Here is a 20,016-nt window from a genome sequence, read left to right on the forward strand (position 1 = left end):
TTTGTGCTGTAAATATGTACAAGACTGTTGATTTTTACACTTGTTGTTATATCCTATGGCTCTTTTTGGTTTTGCATCTGCAGGACACCATTGTAAATGATTGGTAATCCTTGAATAAATAAAGGATTCTATTCTATTCTATTCTATTCTATTCTATTTACATACTGTATAAAACAATGTGAAAAAGTAGTTAAAATCTCTCATTTCACCTGAAAACTTTAAAAGTCTGTGATCAAGAATTTGCAATGCCACTTGTAATTGCTTGTTGTAATGTGATAATAATTTTTTTAAGTTTAAGTTTAAAAAAAAAGGATTCAGTAAATAAAATGTCCCACATATGATAATTCCCAATGTGCTTTCTGGGTGTAAATAATTAAATAGATTTTAAAAACAAAACAAAAACAAACATCAAATAAAAACATGATTATAATTAGGCTATTATGATGTTACTCGTATTATTATTGCAATATTGAACACTTTCATGTAGCTATCTATTCATGTTTACGATGATTTGACTACATGTGCACACAGGCTGTGTGTGTTGCGCAGCAGCAGGCTGACTCATTGGAGGGCTGGTCTATGTCGTCATCACTCCTCATATTTAATTAATGAGGAGGCAGCGGCCACCGAGAAACTGGCTGCTTCTGGTTTCCAGGCATAAATACAAAGCGGAGCCGGTCTGAGCTGAGGGAAAACGGCGCAAGCTGAGGGTTTGAAGCTGAAGACGAAGAGAGTCAGGTAAGCTGGTCTACTGAAAACAGATATTCGTTATTGAACAGCGGGATGGCGATGGCGAGTGCGGTGATTTAAAGGTTCAATAGAAACGACAGAACATGCTCTGTCGTTGAAAACACTGAGAACCGCTTGTTTACTGTAGCTGTCACGCTGCGACCGGCCGTAAATACATTATAATAGATGTCAGCCAGTTGTTTGTATAGAAAAGGCAACAAAACGGCGCACAAAAACAACCTGTGTACACACACAGCGACGGCAGCTGAGATCAAATGTGATGTGACACTGATGTGTTGTAGGCTCGCTGGATTTGTTTCACTGCACCGCCTGGAACAAGGTGGATTTTTGTTTTTCGCTTTGTTTTCTTGCTTTTAAACTGTGTTCAGGTGTTGTGGTAAGTCCAACACATGTTGTCTTTCACAGACAACCAGTCAGAGTAACTCATTGAAGGAGTTTTCTTTGTTTCAAACTGCTGCCACTTTGGCATCACAGCTTATACGTGGCAGTAAAGGCTTTCCCAACACTATAGTTTTCCAGCCAGGCAGCATATAGAGGAGCTGAGATCAAACTGTTGGATTGTCTTTGTCTTTATCTGCTCTCTGTCTTCAGTCACACTTTTCTTATCTGCTGGATAACTGTACAGATTATTAGTAAAAGTTTTTATTTGCATTTTATTATTCATACTTTGGTGCCACTTCCAACAAACCACCCTTTATAACTACCTAATGGGTTGGTTATTGGTCAAGAAGCTATTCACCAAAGCTTTACAGCTGTAGGTAGAAAAAAGAAAGAAAGATAAAATCATTTAGTTGATGTTTACCCACTCAATTTAGCAATAATGCAGACATAAATGTCAGAAGTAAACTATTACACGCTCACTTTCAAAAAGGTCATCTAGACTGCACCTATAAATGTTAATATACTTCAATAAAGTGTTTTTAGTGCATTAAGTCTAAAGGTGTAAAAGTTAACAAGTTCTCAATAAATGAACTTTGGTCCACCAAAGTTAAACTGTCAGCCTGACAGCCCAAAATGATGTCTGTTAATGCCTTATAACTGATAAATTATAAGCAGAAGATTTAGTTATCTATATATTTAATTGTTGATCAAATTGTTTGTTAAAATGTGTAAACCCCTTTGGCCATAGGGTGAATCAAAGAAAGTGGTTCATGTAGGTTATTTCTGTATTTAAAGGATGTGACTCACTGTTCCAGACAAGGGTGTGTTTCTTTTAAAAAAAAACAAAAAACAGTTCAATATTATCCGTAACATGTTATCTTTGTCTTTTATCTGCCTTGATGATTTGTCAGTCATTAATGATTACTGATCCTCTTCCTTGAGTCTGCAGTTCTTGTCGTTATCAAGGCACTGTTCTCCTAATCTGGACCTTAGACTGTATGTAAAAATGAACGTAACAAACTGTTACATTGGTTTGCATTGAAGCAAGTTTGAAGGGTCATGTCCAGATGGTAACCCTATTGGCGAAACTCTTGCGCTGTCCATTGATGTTATTTTTTTCCTAACCGCATTCTGTAAAGACCCGCCCTACTCTGCATCTGATTGGCTAGTACTTGTTGCCTTTGTTGGTTAAGTTTGGGCATGAGGATTGAGGTGGTTAGGGTTAGGGTAAAAATATCAGGGTCAGATTCAGAGTTTCAAAAATCTAGGGTTACCATCTCGACATGACCAGTTTGAATCCCAGAGTTGCTGCCCATGGTCATCGCCATTTTTTCCGTTTGGAGCAAGGACCTTCCATATAAGGAGTGCGGGGTGTTTCCTTCCACACTCTGGAAACACATCATGCTACCTTGGACCGAAACCTAATGCTAACTTACCGGGAACACAGAGCAGTGCAGACTTGTGCTAACATTAGCTAACAGGGCAGGTATTGTTATTAAGTAACACTAAACTAAACTGTCAATCACAGCTGCCAATCAACGCCCACATGGCAGACATCAAAGCTACTTTTCATCTTTATATGTAACTAACAGAGCAATATCCATTAAGCCACTATTATGACTATTACGTATACAACTATTTTAAACTACTATTATTAGAAGGCCCAAATTTACGAATTGAGACCTAATTGACTCGTTGAGTACTGACCTAGTATTTCATTGAATAGGAGTCCAATGGAGCCAGCATCTAGTGACTGGCAGTAGTGATGCACGCACTGAAAGGTTAGCGTTGATGCTAGCTGCGGGCGGCTCTGGAGGCTGCAAGCCACTTTAATTAATTTTGCTTTCGACCTACCCCCAATAACCGGAAACAAACTGGTTAGTTTTTAAGAAAAGTTATTATGCTGGTTTTGTTTGTGAGAGCTGTGCTGAGAGCTGTTGTTTTTTACTCGCCATGGATTTCTTCTAGGCAGAAATATGAGTTAGATGAGCATTCAGGTGAAACTGAATTATAGAAACACTTGGCTGACTGACTCTAACATACATACTATAAATATACTTTCAGTCACTCGTTAGCCAAGCAACATTCCATGTAGGAGTCGGTCTTACGTACTTTTTAGATTAAAAAAAGAATATATGATTTTGTGAACGCGAAATTTTGTGTGAGTGTGTGCGTGTGTGTGTGTGTGTGTGTGTGTGTGTGTGTATGTATGTGTGTGGCCTCCAGTTCATCATCCCAGTTTGGGAAAATCAGAGCTGGGAGAGAGAAGTGTGGAATGTCTGGCCTTTGGCACAAAGCCCCTAGATTACACTGCTTTTATTTTTTTGATGTAGGGAGAGAGATGTTTGTTGCCTGTCCTAGTACACACATGGGACTGATAGAAGACTGCAGATGTGTCCACAAATAAAAGAGATGGGCTCATTGAAAGCAGTAAAGATGGGAGACAGGAGTTCACAAACAGGCGTTCAAGGCTGACTCGGCTCTGGAAAAGGCCACCGGCAGACGCACTGTAGATTGCCATTTCTAGGTCAGTGGTAGCCCCCCCGCTCAATCCCTCCCTCCCCCATCCTTCTCACTCCACCCCACCCTGAGCCGCCTATCTGCTCAAGGCCGGCCCACATATTAATCTGTGGTGATGGTGTAAAGTGTGGACTAGTGGCATGTGGCAAGTGTATTAACCAGCCGTGGAATTACAAGCAACCAGGGAGGAATGCGCAATCTGTTGAGGGAGGCCCGTGTGTGAAGTGGTCAATCTGTCATCCATTTAAAACGGTTGTCTTGCTAAACAAATTTGGTGAGTTATATACAAAAAATTGCTTTATTTTGTAGGTCAGGCCCCAGAATAATTCTGAGTGAAAAGTTAATCCTTCAAACTATGATCTGAAAATATCCAGAGAAAGAAATATATGTTATACTGAAATGTTGTCTTCCCTTCATTGCAGTAAAGGTATGCAAACTTTTCTACCTTAACAGTAAAAACATCTACCTTCTTGTTTGTCCTAGTTACATTGTTAGTAATAATTTCTTTAAAAAATGACAACGTTAATCCTTAAAACACAGTCACATTATCGATATAAAAGAGAAGTACAAGGATAATTTGCTTGGTTAGCATCCTTTTAACACTACCTGGTGGTTTGTTGAAGTTTCATTGTGAGACAAACAGGAAGCTGCAAAAGAAAGAAAGAAAGTAATAGATTAATAATGTCTGACTACATGCTTGAAATGTAAAAACAATATATCTGAAATGGGACATCAGCATACAGTGATTGAACAGAGATCAAATATTGATCTTTGGATATGCTGTATGTTTGGTTCTTACTGTCTACGACGTTTAAGTGCCACTTATTTACTTAATCACGCCTATCTGTTGTGAATTGTTAAAATGTGTGTGGAAAACAAATCATGTATACGTATATAAACATCTGAGTAAGGCAATAAAACCATTGGACCTGGGATTCCAGCCAGGAAACATTTTCATATTTTATATATTTGCATTTTATACCTGAGTGATGATCTAATGGTTTTCCCTGTTAGTCACAGGACATTTGCTTGCTGGGCCTTTCATAAGACATAATTTGATTGGCTGCTATTACTATTAATTTTTAACAGATGTACAGTATTAAATATTACTATATATATTATTTTATTCACAAATTATATTTACAAAACCAGACACACACAATAAACTCCACGTCTGTTGCTTATAGTTTAAATACCTGATAGATAATGTTGCTGCATTTAGCAAATAAACAAATGCTACACCCAAACAGCCTACAAAATATAAAAAACACCATCCAATCTATCACTGTATCCTTTGACACACATGATGTCTTCATTTGTTGTCCACCACAAAACCGTGTCCTCTTATGACCCTCATCTCAAACAACAACAATCCACTGAAAAACCCACAATTTGTAACATCTATTCTTTAACTTACTGCAGATGTAGTAGCACAGGAAACAGACATGCTAGAGAAAGACCACATTTCAAGAGCACAGTTTCAATAGGCAGGTACCTCCCAGCGAACACAGGCAGGTCTTTTAAGTATGAAGTGTAAGAGATGCTTTGAACAGGCTTAACTATAAATCTCTATGGTCCCACGGTGTCATGAGGTTAGTTTCAAAGAAAGTGAGGGAACTGAATATGAAACTTGGTTTGGCACTTACGGTACAAAGTTGAAACTATGTGGTTTAAGCAGTGATCTACAGCTGCTGACTGGAAACTGACGTGTCTCATTGAAGTATGCAACAGAGAGAAGTTCCTCAACCATAGTACATGTAAATGACGATATAGTAATATATTACAATTTTCTGCAAAATCAGTTGATAACCCCTCTAAAATAATCACATGAAAATAACCAGTCACTGATTTTAATATCCGACTAATCAAGAAATATCATCACATTGATGCAAAAATCAGATAAAAATTCAATATTGCCGTAAAACTGTCCTGTTAATTTCTCTTTTTTTCAGACAAATCTATATTGTCTATTTGTAAACTATCACTTCTAACTGAAATGCAAGTTCAATAAATCTGTGCTGTGTCCGACCCACATTCAGGATAAGGGTCGTGAAATCAAGTCAGATGTCGTGTGTTGACCAATCCAGATTAGCAGCAGGTTTAACCCACATCTGTGCTGAAGGTCACATGAAAAGATCAAACAGGAAATTAATAGGGATGTACAGAAATCCCTGAGCATTTTCTCTTTAGTTTGACACCGTAGTCTAGTCCTTATTGAACCATGAATCTTTTTTTTTTTTTAAAGAAGTTAATCTGTGCTCACAATACCATTACCATGTTTTTCATGCAGTGCTGACTGGTGGTTTCCTGTCTGACATCCTTTGTCAGCTCTTCATGTGATTCATGCAGCTGAGTTGTCAAGATTGACAACTTGCTTATGACATGGTTTCTCAGATGTCATAGTTGAATCAAGGCTTAACGCAGCTGAAGACAGGAACTATCTACTTGTGGTGTACACACTGCATGCATGCACTCGTGTAGCTAAAGCCAATCAGAGGTAGGTTCATGAACTCATATAATTTATTATAAACAGGGTGTAACACAAATATGAGCTATCGTGACATTCACTGAATTCTGTCTGCTGTGTGAGTTGAGAGAAACTCAAGAGTGTATTTTCTACAGAGAACCATATGTGCCACCTTGTGTCCAGTGTTGCTGTGGCAACAAAGTGGAGAGTGTGTGTATGTGTATGAGTTGTGTAACGTTTGGATATCACAGTTTTACCTCAGAGGAGTGGATATTGATGCTCATGCATGTCCTATACTGGGAAAACAAACCCATTTGTAATTAAAAACTGTCAGATTACAACAGTTTACTGGTGAAAAACTGCCACTCATAGTTTGTACTTTGTAGATTTCTCTATTGGGTTAACAGGGCTGTCTTCTGAATAGACCCCCACTGTGTTATTCTCACACACAGCTGTCCATACATTCAAGGCAGGAAGACTTGTGTACTGGACTAACAACGTCGCCTGTGTATTCTTCACTTTGAATGTTAATGTCCCTGAGCAATTTCAGTATAATTACAGATATTGTAACATGAAATTGCTTTTTGTTTGTGTGTCCTCTTGGGGCCTTACAGAAATGACTGGGTTGTGTCAGGACGCCTAAATTTGGCTTCAGTAATCAGTGTCATACAACATGATACACAGCAGAAAGGAAAATTAATGTTAACATGTCATTAACTTGTAATGGAAAAATGAGGTTAATCTCAGTCATAAATAGAGCCATAAATGTGGATCATATTAGGGAATATGCCAGTAAGTAGCACTTATCAGCTATAAAAGAGGTCTGTGTACTCAGCACTTAATTAGCAATATTAGACAGCAGAGATCCAAAAGGCTAAATTACATGTATCCAAGCTGCAGGTGCACTGGTCAAAAAACAGTCTTTGGAGCATCAGTTCACCAAAATACTGAAAAAAAACGACTAAAAATAAACTCAACAGCTCTATATCTTCCCAGAAACAGTGTCCCTATAGCTCTGGATAATCCACAGACCTCACTGCTTCAGTCTGAAGTTGCTTCAGAATTATTTTCTTTGGTAGAAAGTATGTCCTGTTTATAGTGTTTTCTGTGGCTTATCCAGAGTAACAGGGACACTTTGTGACTTACGGACACATTTTTTAAATGCAAATTTTTAGCACTGTTCAAAAAAATCACTGCAACTGCATCGACAGTGAGAAGCAGTGATCAGTAGCTGAACATAGGAGTGTTTAAGAGGTAGTATCTACTGCTACTGTAACTGGCATGCAACCTAATACAACCCACCTAATCAACAGTATATTATTTCTTCAAAGTATGTTCTGTGTCATTTAAAGGACATATAAATTCCAAAATATGTTGCCTTTCTCAGAATCATCTTCTGGTCTATAAGCTTCAGTCTGTCAGCTGACTCTGTGTTAATGCTTCTGTTTTTAACCTTTTCTCTAATTTGTCTGCAGACTCTATCGAAGAGGAGCTTGGAAGGCATGCAAAGTTGTGAAATTTCCTCAGACAGCACTGATGATCCTCTTAGTAGCGGCCTACGCATTCATCGGCAGCCTCGAATAGTAGTAATTGGTGCTGGCTTGGCCGGCCTTGCTGCAACTAGGGTCCTACTGAAAAACGGCTTCACGGATGTCAGAGTCCTAGAGGCATCAGACCACATCGGCGGGCGAGTTCACAGCGTTCAGCACGGTGAGAGGATGTTGTTTCCTTAAAATTAATAATTAATGTATTCATGAATAATACCTAAACATCCAATAACTATAACTGTGGCATTTGGATCTGCAGCCCTGAAATACAGTAAGACTGGAAGCTTCAGAACTAATAATAGTGTGTAATCAGACACTAACTGTGTAAAATCAGTCAGTCTTAATTATTGTTATCTACAATGTATACCCTAAATATAATATATTTATTTGGTACAAGGAAACTGGATGTATTTTTCAAATTTTTACATTTACATTAAATCATATAGTGGTAGTGTTTCATAAACAAATCCTGTTTTGTAAAAAAGCAATAAAGAAATATGCTAATTTTCTCTCTCACTGAAAGTTAGATAATGATAATAAACTTTACAACAAAGAAATTACATGCACCAAGTGTTTCACATGAAATAGACAAAATGAACATGAAAACATTAATGTAATATAAGATGTACAATAAAACCTACTTGATCAAATAATGTGAAAATAGAATACATAAATGCAAAACATAAGATAGAAAATAAAACCCACTGAATAATAATAATTCAAGAAGATAATGAAGTGAAGAGATAATTTTCTTTTTAGTTTTGTGGCGTAACTGACAGAAGCTGCCTCTCTGATTTTCGGCTGTTTTTGGGAATCTCCAATGAACCAGCAGCAGATGATAAGATTGATACCACTCTCATGTGTGGAGCTAGATCCAGCAGGCGAATAGCTTAACTTAGCATAAAGACTAAAAGCAGAAGGAAACATCTAGACTAGTAGGCAGCTAAGGAGTCTCCAGGAAGACATTACGTTCAGAACTCCCCTATAAAACTATGACTTAGAGATATGGTTAAGCACATTTTGCTTCCTTTGAACTAGGTCCAGGCTAGCTTTCAAGTTTTTAATGCTAAGCTATCTGTCTCCTGGCTGTAGCTACACAGACCATGGATGTATAAAGAGAACTATATACGACAGTATACAAAAAAGTAACTTCCTGAAAAAATATTGTGCTCACTGGAGCATGCTCACCATACACTAGACTTTGATGTGTGATCGGACTGAATCGATCAAATTCTGATAGTGATATGAGTCATTTCATGGGGGTTGTGATGCTAAAAAAAATGCATCCCCAGATATACAGATGCCTCTTTGACAATGTAAGTCTATGGAAAAAACTCTTTTTAGGCTCATGTGCATCACGTGATGTTGTAATTACACGGTTTGGCCACTATAGATAAATACTTTATTGTCATTCACAGAAAATACAACGAAACTTCACTGCACTATGTTAAATTGGCTTCAAAGTCCGACACTGTCCCTGGGGGCTTGGTACACACATTAGAGTGGACAAATTGCTCCCTCATATCCTTGAGTATGTTGGTGTTCCTAATAATAATGATTATAAAATAGTATTGAATTGTTATCTGTACTATTGCACAATATTTTTCATCATCAGAAAGGCGTAATCCACACTCTTGCATCAGACAGAAAAGTTATACACTGTTTCAAGTTGACAGTGACGTATCTTGTTCAGCTACAATAAACTTTGAGTCACTGTTTTTAGAACGATTGTGCAGAAATAGCTTTATCTAATTTCCAGTAGGCCTCTTTCATATCTAAGTAAAATACATGGTTTTTTTTTAAAGACATGTTTTAGTTTGATTGCTCAGTGTTTATACATGTCTTTGGAAAACTGAAAGCAGTATATTCACACAGTCGCCCTGCTCTTAGTACCAAGACAAATAGTGTATTTTTGCACTTGGTTCGCTTCAGTGATTCTGGTAGATTTTCCCAAGAAACTTGATTGAACTGTGCCAGAGAAAGTTGCCTGGCCGCTGCGGATTTCATGACCAATTCTTTAAGCTGGCAAAAAAGTAGGAAACAACATCTGCTCGTGGGACTGATACCGTATGCACAAAAAAAGGAGTCACGTGCAAAAACATGCTTGTACTGCACTGTTACATATAAACCTTTACGACAGGCACACGGATAATTGCATCCGTTATGTAAAAGTCTTTTTTGTGTGTTTAGACGTTATGTAAAGCATTTAGCCATTTCTGTCCCTGCATCGCCTTGTTGTTATTACGTAAATTAATGTAAAACAGTCTGTCACATACAGTACAGTGTGTCATTCCGTTATTCGTGAGAAAAATATCAAATAATGTTATTTAAGTGGCCTTCAGCTACAGTCTGCTAATTGAGTTGACCTCCTTGAATTGTCAAATTATCTAACTCTCAAGAGTGATTACGTCTGAACCAAGCAGATTTTTTTTTTTTTTTTTTTTTTTTTTAACTCACGCTGATCTCTCTTTTTTTTTTATCTTCTAGGAAAATCAACTTTGGAGCTTGGAGCCACCTGGATCCATGGAGCCAATGGGAACCCAGTGTACCACCTGGCAGAGGACAACGGGCTGCTGGAGCACACCACAGATGGGGAGAGGAGTGTGGGACGCATCAGCCTGTACACCAAGAACGGTGTGGCTCACTACCAGACCAACGTTGGGAAAAGGATCCCCAAAGACTTGGTGGAGGAGTTCAGTGACCTGTACAACGAGGTGAGGGGAAAGCATATCCACACAGACATGCATAGATACACACAAGAATTCACACTTGCATGCACACATGGATGTATGCATGGACCAGAAAACAAATATACTCATTATTCAGCAAGACTGACCATCACAATATGTAATATAAGTTCAATTGTGTCAAGCCTTAGTAACAAGTTTATATAAAATCAGTGGGAATGCCTGAAAGGGCCAGCTGGTTGGACAGTCATTACAAATACTTACTGTGCTGCCAACATGTGTTGAAACCTACTAAAACTATTTTAAATTCTAATAGAGATCACAAGTATATTAAGTTGAATTTTGGGGAAACAGGAAAAATGGGGTAATCTTTTGCAGCTTTAATGAAGAACTGGGCTATAAGACAATACTGTCAGACTGTCTGGAAAAACTGTGTGATTTTAGCCAACCCTAAAGCTTAAAGCAGGGAAAGAAAAGGGGAAACATATGTTAAGATATCCTCTCAGTCTCACCACTGCTAACACCCACATTAGCATTATTAAACATATCTTGAGGAAAACCAATGAAATAGCCTCCAAACTGTGCAGATTTTAACAAGGAATGGCCATTCATGTCCTTTCTGCAGGCCCTGTTTGAGTATGATTAGTATCGTTTAAGTAGGTCACGTCTGGAAAAGCAGTTACAGAGGGGAGGTATAGCTCACACATATTACATACACAGAAAATATTTTCTTTTTTTTCATCTTTGCTTTCTGCGTGCACTTCGGTAGCCCGTGCTAACTCCATGAGATAAATATTTATGGAATTTCATATTAATGCCTTTGCAATTTCACCATCTTGGAAACCGGAGATATTATTTCCTATTCTACATTTACCAGCCCTGTGTAGCCACTGCCAGTTAATCTTGTCCACCTTTCTTCTGTTTTCTTAGTGCTTTTCAAAATCACTTTAATGCTTTTTGCATACATTGTACAGCTGGTAAAGCTTTCTCAGACAAGTTTGTGATTTCACTGACTTGACTTAACTTGGAGCGACTCCCATCTCTAGGACTTTTTCTGCTTTTTACTGTCTCAGGTGCATTGCTGCTATTATACCTTCTCCTCACTTCATCTACTGGAATATTGGCTTTTATAACAAAATATAACAAAAGATCATTTTTCAATTTACAGAGGCCCCCAGTCGCAAATTAACATATCTTTCATATGCAGAACCGTGTAAATATGTTGAAGTCGCTTTGACCTGTGCTTAAGTGTTTTTTCTATCTTTGATGCTGACTAAGTTACAGGGAAATCATGTCACCATACTGCCTACAATCTCCAACATCATCATTTATTGTGAAAAGTAATAATGTCAAAACATAAACAGAACTTGACTTTCTATCAAATGCTCAATTTATAGTGTGTGCTTCACATTACATGTCAAGGATTCAATGAATTTATTCAGTTGAAGCCAACTTTATTAACTTAAAGTGAACACAGTGTAGATTCATGCTGTTAATATTTTGACTTGATACATGTTGATACTTTACTGGTGCTGTTTTGACTATCTGCTTTCTAGGAAAAGGTTTATTATCACCCTGGAGGTCAAGAGAGACAACAAAAATACAGCACACCATTATTGTAGCATCTTGTCAGCATTTCTCTGTATTGTTTTTCCTTCTCTCTCCTTTCTATTTATTGAGGTGCTGCACCTGTTGCGACGGGTGGCATTTATTTTTAATCTGCTGTGGTGTTGCTAAAAATGAAATGTTCTTATCGGGACAAACAATTGTTGAATTGAACTAAAGTGGTTTGTTTTTCTTCCCTCTTTCACCCCTCTATGCTTTCTGTACCTCCTTCCTACTTCTTCTTTACCTTTGGCCTCCTTCAGGTGTACGAGCTGACTCAGGAGTTCTTCCAGAACGGGAAGCCAGTTTGTGCTGAAAGCCAGAACAGCGTTGGCGTCTTTACACGTGATGTGGTGCGCAAGAAGATCATGTTGGATCCTGATGATCCTGAGAGCACCAAGAAGCTCAAACTGTCAATGCTTCAACAGTACCTCAAGGTGTGTGATGGTTCTCCACAAACATGTCCGCTTGTGTATGTGATACTGTAACAGTGCATCACCACCGGAGCTCTTTTGTCAAAACCACGCTGTATCTTGAATGATGCATGAGGAGGCTCTTTAGTCCGTTCTATGCTGTTGTTTCCCTGAGGCCTTACAGTCACTGGAAAATGTTCATAAATCATCTATTCAGAAATTTGGAAGGGCGTGGAAACACTAGAAAAGTTGGTTTACAAACCTACTGTATAATTGGACTGGAATGAGATAACAGATGTTGCCTAAATATATATATATATATATATATATATATATATATATATATATATATATATATATATATCTTAGTGCTTGCTGGCCCTGAAAACTACAAGAATTAGCAAAAAAAAGTATTATTAGTAATTACATACGAGTAAGTAGCTTTTATTTACTTGCCTCTAAGATATAATCTATGTAGATATAAACTGACAAATATTCAACCACAGCTGGTGTTGTGTTTATTTCCTACCATGCAGTAGAGAGCGGCGGTTTACTCACACGTGTTTTATTTGTCTGAATACAATTGAAACACTTAAATTAATAAGACTGCATGTTAATAGAAATGATCAATTAATCTGATAATAATTGTTTTGATCAGTAATTGATCACTTAACCTTTAAAATATTTTAAAAATTCAAGCTGAATTTCACAGAGTCCAAGGTGGCATCTTCAACAGTCCAAACCCAAACATATTAAATTTACAGCAAAACCACATCCAGTATTTGAGAAGCTGGGAGCAGCTTATGTTGGACATGTATGGTTGAGAAATAATGATTACTTGATGATCAAAATTGTTACATGCATTCATTTTATGTTGAATAACTTAACTTGTCATAAAGGCAAAAGAAGATTGGAAATTATGTTTCTTTTTTTTCTTTTTTTTGTGCATCTATTTGTCAAAACAGATGTCATCTGTGAGCATGATTGCTGTAGGCTATGAAAACACCATTTTGTATCTGTAGCCAGCTGATATATTCATGTTCTTGAACGTTTCTCCATACACTCCCGCCCACTCACAAAAACACAAAGGAAATACAGCATGTTGTGAAATGCAGCCACCAGGTGACCTCCTCAGTGCAGGCTCACTTACTATCAAAGACAGCAGCCGTAACAAATGTTTGTTTCTCAAAAACTGGTGGGTTATCCCCCTAAATAAAACATGATATGCTCCCTGCATGTTTAAATCAATCTAGTCACATTTGTTCAGGGCTGTAGAGATGAAGCTGTTGACACACCTTCGGTATGAATTTAACTTGGAATAGTTATCAAAGTGTTGCCTTTAAGGGTGAAACAACAAAGTGGAGATTTGTTATTCCAGTTTATGAGGAAGCAGTCAGTCTAAATGTAACTGACTTGATTCTCTGTGTTTGTACGCTCTCCTGTTTCAGGTGGAGAGTTGTGAAAGCAGCTCTCCCAGTATGGATGAGGTGTCTCTGAGTGAGTTTGGCGAGTGGACAGAGATCCCTGGTGCACATTATGTCATTCCTGGAGGTTTCATGAAAATTGTGGAGCTCCTGGCCCAGGACATCCCCTCTCACACCGTCTGCCTTAGCAAACCAGTCCGCTGCATCCACTGGAACTACACAGCCCAGCGTCAGGACCTGATCGCCAAGAGTAACGACACCAACCAGGACAACAACCACAACGAAAACAACCGCGGCTGCCAACCTCAGGAGGACCCTCTGATCATGGGTCACCCCATTTGTGTCGAGTGCGAAGACGAGGAGTGGATCACAGCCGACCATGTGATCGTGACAGCCTCTCTGGGTGTGCTAAAGCAGAACCATGAAGCCATGTTCTCCCCGTCTCTGCCCGAAGACAAGGTGCTAGCCATCGAGAAGCTGGGCATCAGCACCACCGACAAGATATTCTTGGAGTTTGCCGAGCCCTTCTGGAGCCCCGAGTGCAACAGCATCCAGTTTGTGTGGGAGGATGAGGCTCAACTAGAACAGCTGGCCTACCCGGAGGAGCTGTGGTACAAGAAGATCTGTAGCTTTGACGTCCTCTACCCGCCTGAGCGCTACGGCTACATGTTGAGTGGCTGGATCTGTGGGCAGGAGGCGCTGTACATGGAGCGCTGTGATGATGAAACAGTAGCTGAGACCTGCACTGAGCTGCTGAGGCGCTTTACAGGTCAGGACACGCACACAAAAGGAAGCAGATCTGTGCATTATATGCTGTGCATCATATAATCCTGTTTACCATAGAAGCTTGGAGGGTTTTCTCTGGTGATATTTAACACAGGATTTCGTGTTTCCTTTTGTCTCATTTATTTTCACTGTTAGATATTATTTCTTCTTTTTATCATTTATTAATTGAGAAGATCTCTGAAGAGCAAACTATTCTTTACAGAAAATTACTCTGCCTTTATAATTCTGACTAATATTGACTATCAACTTCAGACTTCCAGTTCTTGTTCTAGTTAAGCTTTTGCTAACAATCAGTAATCTAAAACTAACACAATAGACTAAGACTGTCTGCTCAGTGACTCATAAGAACTATGACTTGGCTTGGGTAATTGTGTTTCATATAAAGGATATGACATAAGCTTCAGCTGTGACGTAAGTAGCTTTTTTCCCCTGAAAAAAGCTTGACAGATAATACAGCTGAATGACTCAAGCACTGTGTAATGTCAGGAACTGTCTTTTCAGCACAAGGATGGATCATGTGTCACATAAAAAGAAGCCTTTACTGTAACTGACACACAATCAATCCTCCTTTATGCTGTGACACAAATACACAAATCGTATGGACGCCTCACTTTCTCTGAGGCTCATTCAGTGTTGAAGCCACTACAACAGTCAATAAAATGCATGTTGAGCAACAGATGTATTTTCCAGGAAAAAAATACCTCTCTGTTGAAGATGATTTCAACATAATGTGTAAAAGTTTCCCACACACACACACTCATGCATTCCTCATTTAGGTCAGTGTGGTTTAATCCCCTCAGCTGTTGCTTAATTACATATAGACTCGCTGGTGCCTCTCTGCTCACAGAGGGTCACATGTTGATTAGTGTCGGCAGATTGGACGTCCCCGTGGAAGGCCTCAACTCACAGCTGCCACATCTTTGGTTTTGAACTGGTTTCACTCTGTAATAAATGTCTGTAATGTCTTTTCAGACATGCTAGCAGCGAGGCAATGTCCGGTTGAGCAGTCAACCGGTTTTTGTTCAAAATTGTTGTGAAATATCTCAACAACTATTTGGTTGATTTCCATTAAATTGTGTTTGTACATTAATAGTCCCCAGAGGATGAATCCTAATGATCCAATGAGTTTTCCTCTAGAGCTACTCTACTTCTAGGTTATTATTTCTGGCTTAGAGTCAAATGCCTCAATTGGATGAATTGCCTTTATCAGAATAAATTATAATAACTTTGGTGGCACCTTAAAGGACGGGTTTACAATTTTTCAAGTATGTCTTTAAACAACAGTCAGGTGCTCGAATTAACACTGAATCAGGTTTAACTCATCCCTGTGGTGCTCTAAAATCTACTTTTTTTTAAATTGAAAGAACATCATAACATAACAGCTCAGATAACTACACAGCATAAAGACAATGATGCAAACAATATGCAACTATGTGGTTTCAGCAATAGCAGTGTCCATAGCAACCACCATAGCAAACGATATAAAGCCTGAAAGAATCTACATAATGACTGACAAACTAAACATCATATACATTTACTGAATGAAGATAAAATTTAAAAAAATGAAATGCACATTTTTCACTAGAATTGTCAGCCATTCTGTTTGTCGTGACATGAACACAGGGCAACAAAAAAGGGTAGGCCCAAAATGCGTAGGGGTCTTGCACTGCGGACTAACATAGCTATGACACATTTTGATGTGAGACTGGGTTGTTCACAAAGTTTTGAACAAACTCTCTGTCCTGACTCTCTCTCTCTTTCTCTCCATCTGTTCGTCCACAGGGAACCCCGACATTCCAAAGCCCCGGCGCATCCTGCGCTCCTCATGGGGCAGTAACCCCTACATCCGAGGCTCCTACTCCTTCACCAGGGTGGGCTCCAGTGGTGGAGACTTCGAGAGGCTGGCCATGCCACTACCTTATGCCAACAGCACCAAGGCTCCGGTAAGAAAATCACAGCACAACAAATATGTATGATGTGATACAATGTAATTCAGCAGCTCTCAAATAACTCTTCATTCTTGTGAAGCCTATCATGTTAGATGATATCAGAGATGTTGACTCAACTTCATGGAAACTGTGAAGCCACAGTTAGTGGTGTTGATATTTTGTACCACTTTAAGCTGTTGGGTGTTTCAGTTATTTTGTCCGTTATTTGCAAGCACTGTGCGCTGTTAGTGTAATATTTTATAAGAAAAGGTATTCTCTTTAGTTTTCGGGTGCCAGAGACTGTCCCAGCAGACAGAAATAAATTGAAAACCATTATTATATTAAATAATTAGTGTTCTGCTTTTCTTGGTCTTACATGGTAGTAAATTTAATATTTTGGGTTTTTAGACAATCTGATGATTTATAGACCAAACGATGAGTCGATTAATCAGCAATCATCTATTGTCAGATCAACTGACAATATATATAATAGTCATTTAGTTAGTTGCAGCCCTATATCACATACTGTATGTTGAATTGTATGCTTTCCTGCAGAAAAAAATGACCTCCTGTTCAGTAACTAAAACACCCTCTGTTACACCAATCATTAATTGGAATCAATTAATCAATTGTAATTATACCAAGTGGTACTGTCTCCACTTCCCCTATAATCAGTACCACATTACATTTGTTCTATGATTCCTGTGATGAATTTAAAGTTAAGTATCAGTTCCATTCTTGGAAATTAAAAGGATCTATTAGAACTGTAAATTAAGTGTTTACCACTAACTATACAGTATATTTATATATTTTTCCTTTTTTTTAATAAAAACTGCATTATACAGTATTCAGTGAAAAACTAGGAAATAACTGTCTCTACAATAGTACTTTTTGTGACTGTACATTTGGTTGTTTACAGTCTCTGTGTGAACTCTGAGAGCATTTGGCTAGTTGCGGTGTCATCACTACCATGTCACATCCCAGCAAATAGAGCTGGTGTCAGGGGGTTATGAAGGCTGATTCTTGGCCAGCAGTCTAGACCTTGAAACTTGAAACGTTCTGCGTGAAGAGAGTGAAGGGTGGGGGGCAGGGCGGAGGGTTGGGTTTGTGTACTTACTTGACACTGCTGAAGGAACAGCACGACCCCTCTGCTGAAGTCCTTTAACTCTGTCAAACTTAAATTGTCAGCCCTCAGGAAAAGTTACTGTAGCCTGCACCATGTAGAACAGGGATGGAAATTCTTCGAGAGGCCAAAAATATGTCAAGATGACATTTAGAGATCATGTTTTGAATCTGGTTTTCTTCTCTCAAATCTCCCCCCCCGCCCGCATCTCATTTCCTTTTTCTTCCCCTCCTTCCTCAGCCCCTGCAGGTCCTGTTTGCTGGAGAGGCCACCCACAGAAAATACTATTCCACTACCCATGGTGCTTTGCTGTCAGGACAGAGAGAGGCCACTCGCTTGAAAGAGATGTACCAGGACTTGCACAGAGCTGAAACCACAAAGCCTAATATGTAAAATAAAATGAACCTCTGACTAGTGAAAAACATATAAATAAGCAAAACTGTTGAGTTTTAAACTTCTGATTAATCTTGATTAAGTTATACTTTAAAAACATAGCTCGGGCATTATTACACTGATTACAAATGAGTATTGTTTCTATTGTACTGTAGATTCGAATCATGCTAAATTTTATTTGAGATGTATAGTTCAAAAGTTGCCAATGGTGCTGTCATTTCTTTTCTTTATCATTCATGCCATTATGTTGTTTTTTTAAATCAGTAATTTAATGTTTATAATAACAGCATCTGTAATTTAACTTGTTTTTGTAAGTGCCTTCTGTACGTTATGTTATTTCAAAAATAATGGAAATACTAAATAAAAATTGAGTTTTAACATAATAAAAAGTTCTATCATCATCTAACGAGACTGGCTCAGTCTTATTAATTCATTAAAATAGAAAACATCATGACAAAGTGGAAGGCATTAGATATCTCCTCTTAATCCATCTCTTTTCCACGGAAGTAATAAAAGGGGAGCACTTTGTACAAGCACAGGCAAGAGCTGTTTTCAAACTATCACCATCTTGGTATCCTTTTAAATCTATGAGAGGAAGGCAGAAAGTGAGTGCACATGGAAAGAAAAGAAAAGGCTCCAAAGCTGTAACGCTGTGCCAAAATGACAGATGGTGTTAGAACAGACCTCAACCCGTCTTCACTTCTGTTGGACAACAGTGTTAATCCTCCTCTTCACTGACAAACAGGCTGGAAAGAGATGGGGAGAGTTTTAATTAGCAACAGAGGAAACAAACAAGGAAATCAGTAGGTGTTGCCTCCCCACTAGCAACTTTCACTGTCCTAATGTTTCAAGAAACTGGGCTTTTTCATCAAATATGATGACATATTTCACATTTTTCACATGCAAAGGGACATAATGTTGTCATGTTCCATTGGTGAAATAAAGGAAAAAAACTGCAAATTGCCTTTATTTTCCCACATCTACAGTATCATGTAACAATAGCGTGTTTCGTGCTATCTGTCACATTGTGCTCATGATAGGAGTCTATTACGAGGATCTTAGCATTTGCAATGAATTTCTCTTCTGACTAGTGCTGAAAACTAATTCTTATTTTCATTATCAATTTGCTGATTTTTTTATTACATAAATCAGTTAATTATTTAGTCTATAAAATGTTAACTATAGGACATGAATCAAATTGCACATTTTGTCTGACCAACAGCCCAAAACCCGAAGATGATCAATCTGCATTAACAAAAACAGAGAAAAAGAGAAAATACTAAAATGTTAGCGTCTGTGTCCATCAAATGCTGGTAATTTTTGCTTTAAAGATGACCCAAAAATCAAATAATATCTAATATATTTAAAAAAAAAAAAAAAAAAAAAAAAAAAATCAATTTATCAACTAATTGTTTCAGCTCTATTTCTTGTATGACCTTTAACAACCATGCGGCTCAAGTCTCCCCAGCAATACAAAAGAAGTTAGACATCAGGTATACGGTAAGTGTTATTAATATGATGGTCGCTTTTGAGATCTAACTTTTTTTTTCAACTAAAAGACATTCACAGAAACAATACTGTATCTTTGGTATTTAAATCAAGATTTTCAAAACTCCTCTGTTGCACAGCAGTCAGTATGACTTAAATGTTGGAGCTGCAGTTCTTCATTTTTCACCACCTGATGGGTGTAGAGGCAACTGGGGAGAGGCAAATGAGCTTGTTTTTTAAATTATAGGATTATGCAGGATGACCACTGCTTCACCTGGTTAAGGCTTTGCAAGGTGCTGGAAGCATCAATGAGTCCAAACTTGATGAAATACCTAAGTTACAGTGTGAGAACGGCATTTAACATGCCAACTACAAGAGACAGAACCAACAACCACCTCTCTGTTTAGTTTCTTAATCTTACTTTACAATCCCCTCAATGTTAAATTTGAGTTGAAATTATTCTGAAAATAAAAATAAACCACAGTGTGTGTTTATTAATGATCA

General features: G+C 38.1%; 1 protein-coding gene across 2 annotated transcripts; it reads left to right on the forward strand.

Moving 5' to 3' along the window:
* Positions 1-647: 647 nt before the first annotated feature.
* smox (spermine oxidase) lies at positions 648-18,337 on the forward strand. 2 transcript variants are annotated; one of them, XM_062430868.1, is made up of 7 exons: positions 648-738; positions 7,594-7,828; positions 10,153-10,379; positions 12,221-12,394; positions 13,819-14,563; positions 16,363-16,523; positions 17,872-18,337. In XM_062430868.1, the coding sequence occupies exons 2-7, from the start codon at positions 7,621-7,623 to the stop codon at positions 18,022-18,024; spliced, it is 1,668 nt and encodes a 555-aa protein (XP_062286852.1). In that variant the 5' UTR covers positions 648-738; positions 7,594-7,620; the 3' UTR covers positions 18,025-18,337. The 2 variants fall into 2 exon arrangements, with proteins under 2 accessions (XP_062286852.1, XP_062286860.1); XM_062430876.1 differs by lacking the exon at positions 648-738 and adding an exon at positions 6,063-6,148.
* The last annotated feature ends 1,679 nt before the right edge of the window (positions 18,338-20,016 follow it).

This window comes from Scomber scombrus, chromosome 2 (assembly GCF_963691925.1).
Source record: "Scomber scombrus chromosome 2, fScoSco1.1, whole genome shotgun sequence".
Lineage (NCBI taxonomy): Eukaryota > Metazoa > Chordata > Actinopteri > Scombriformes > Scombridae > Scomber > Scomber scombrus.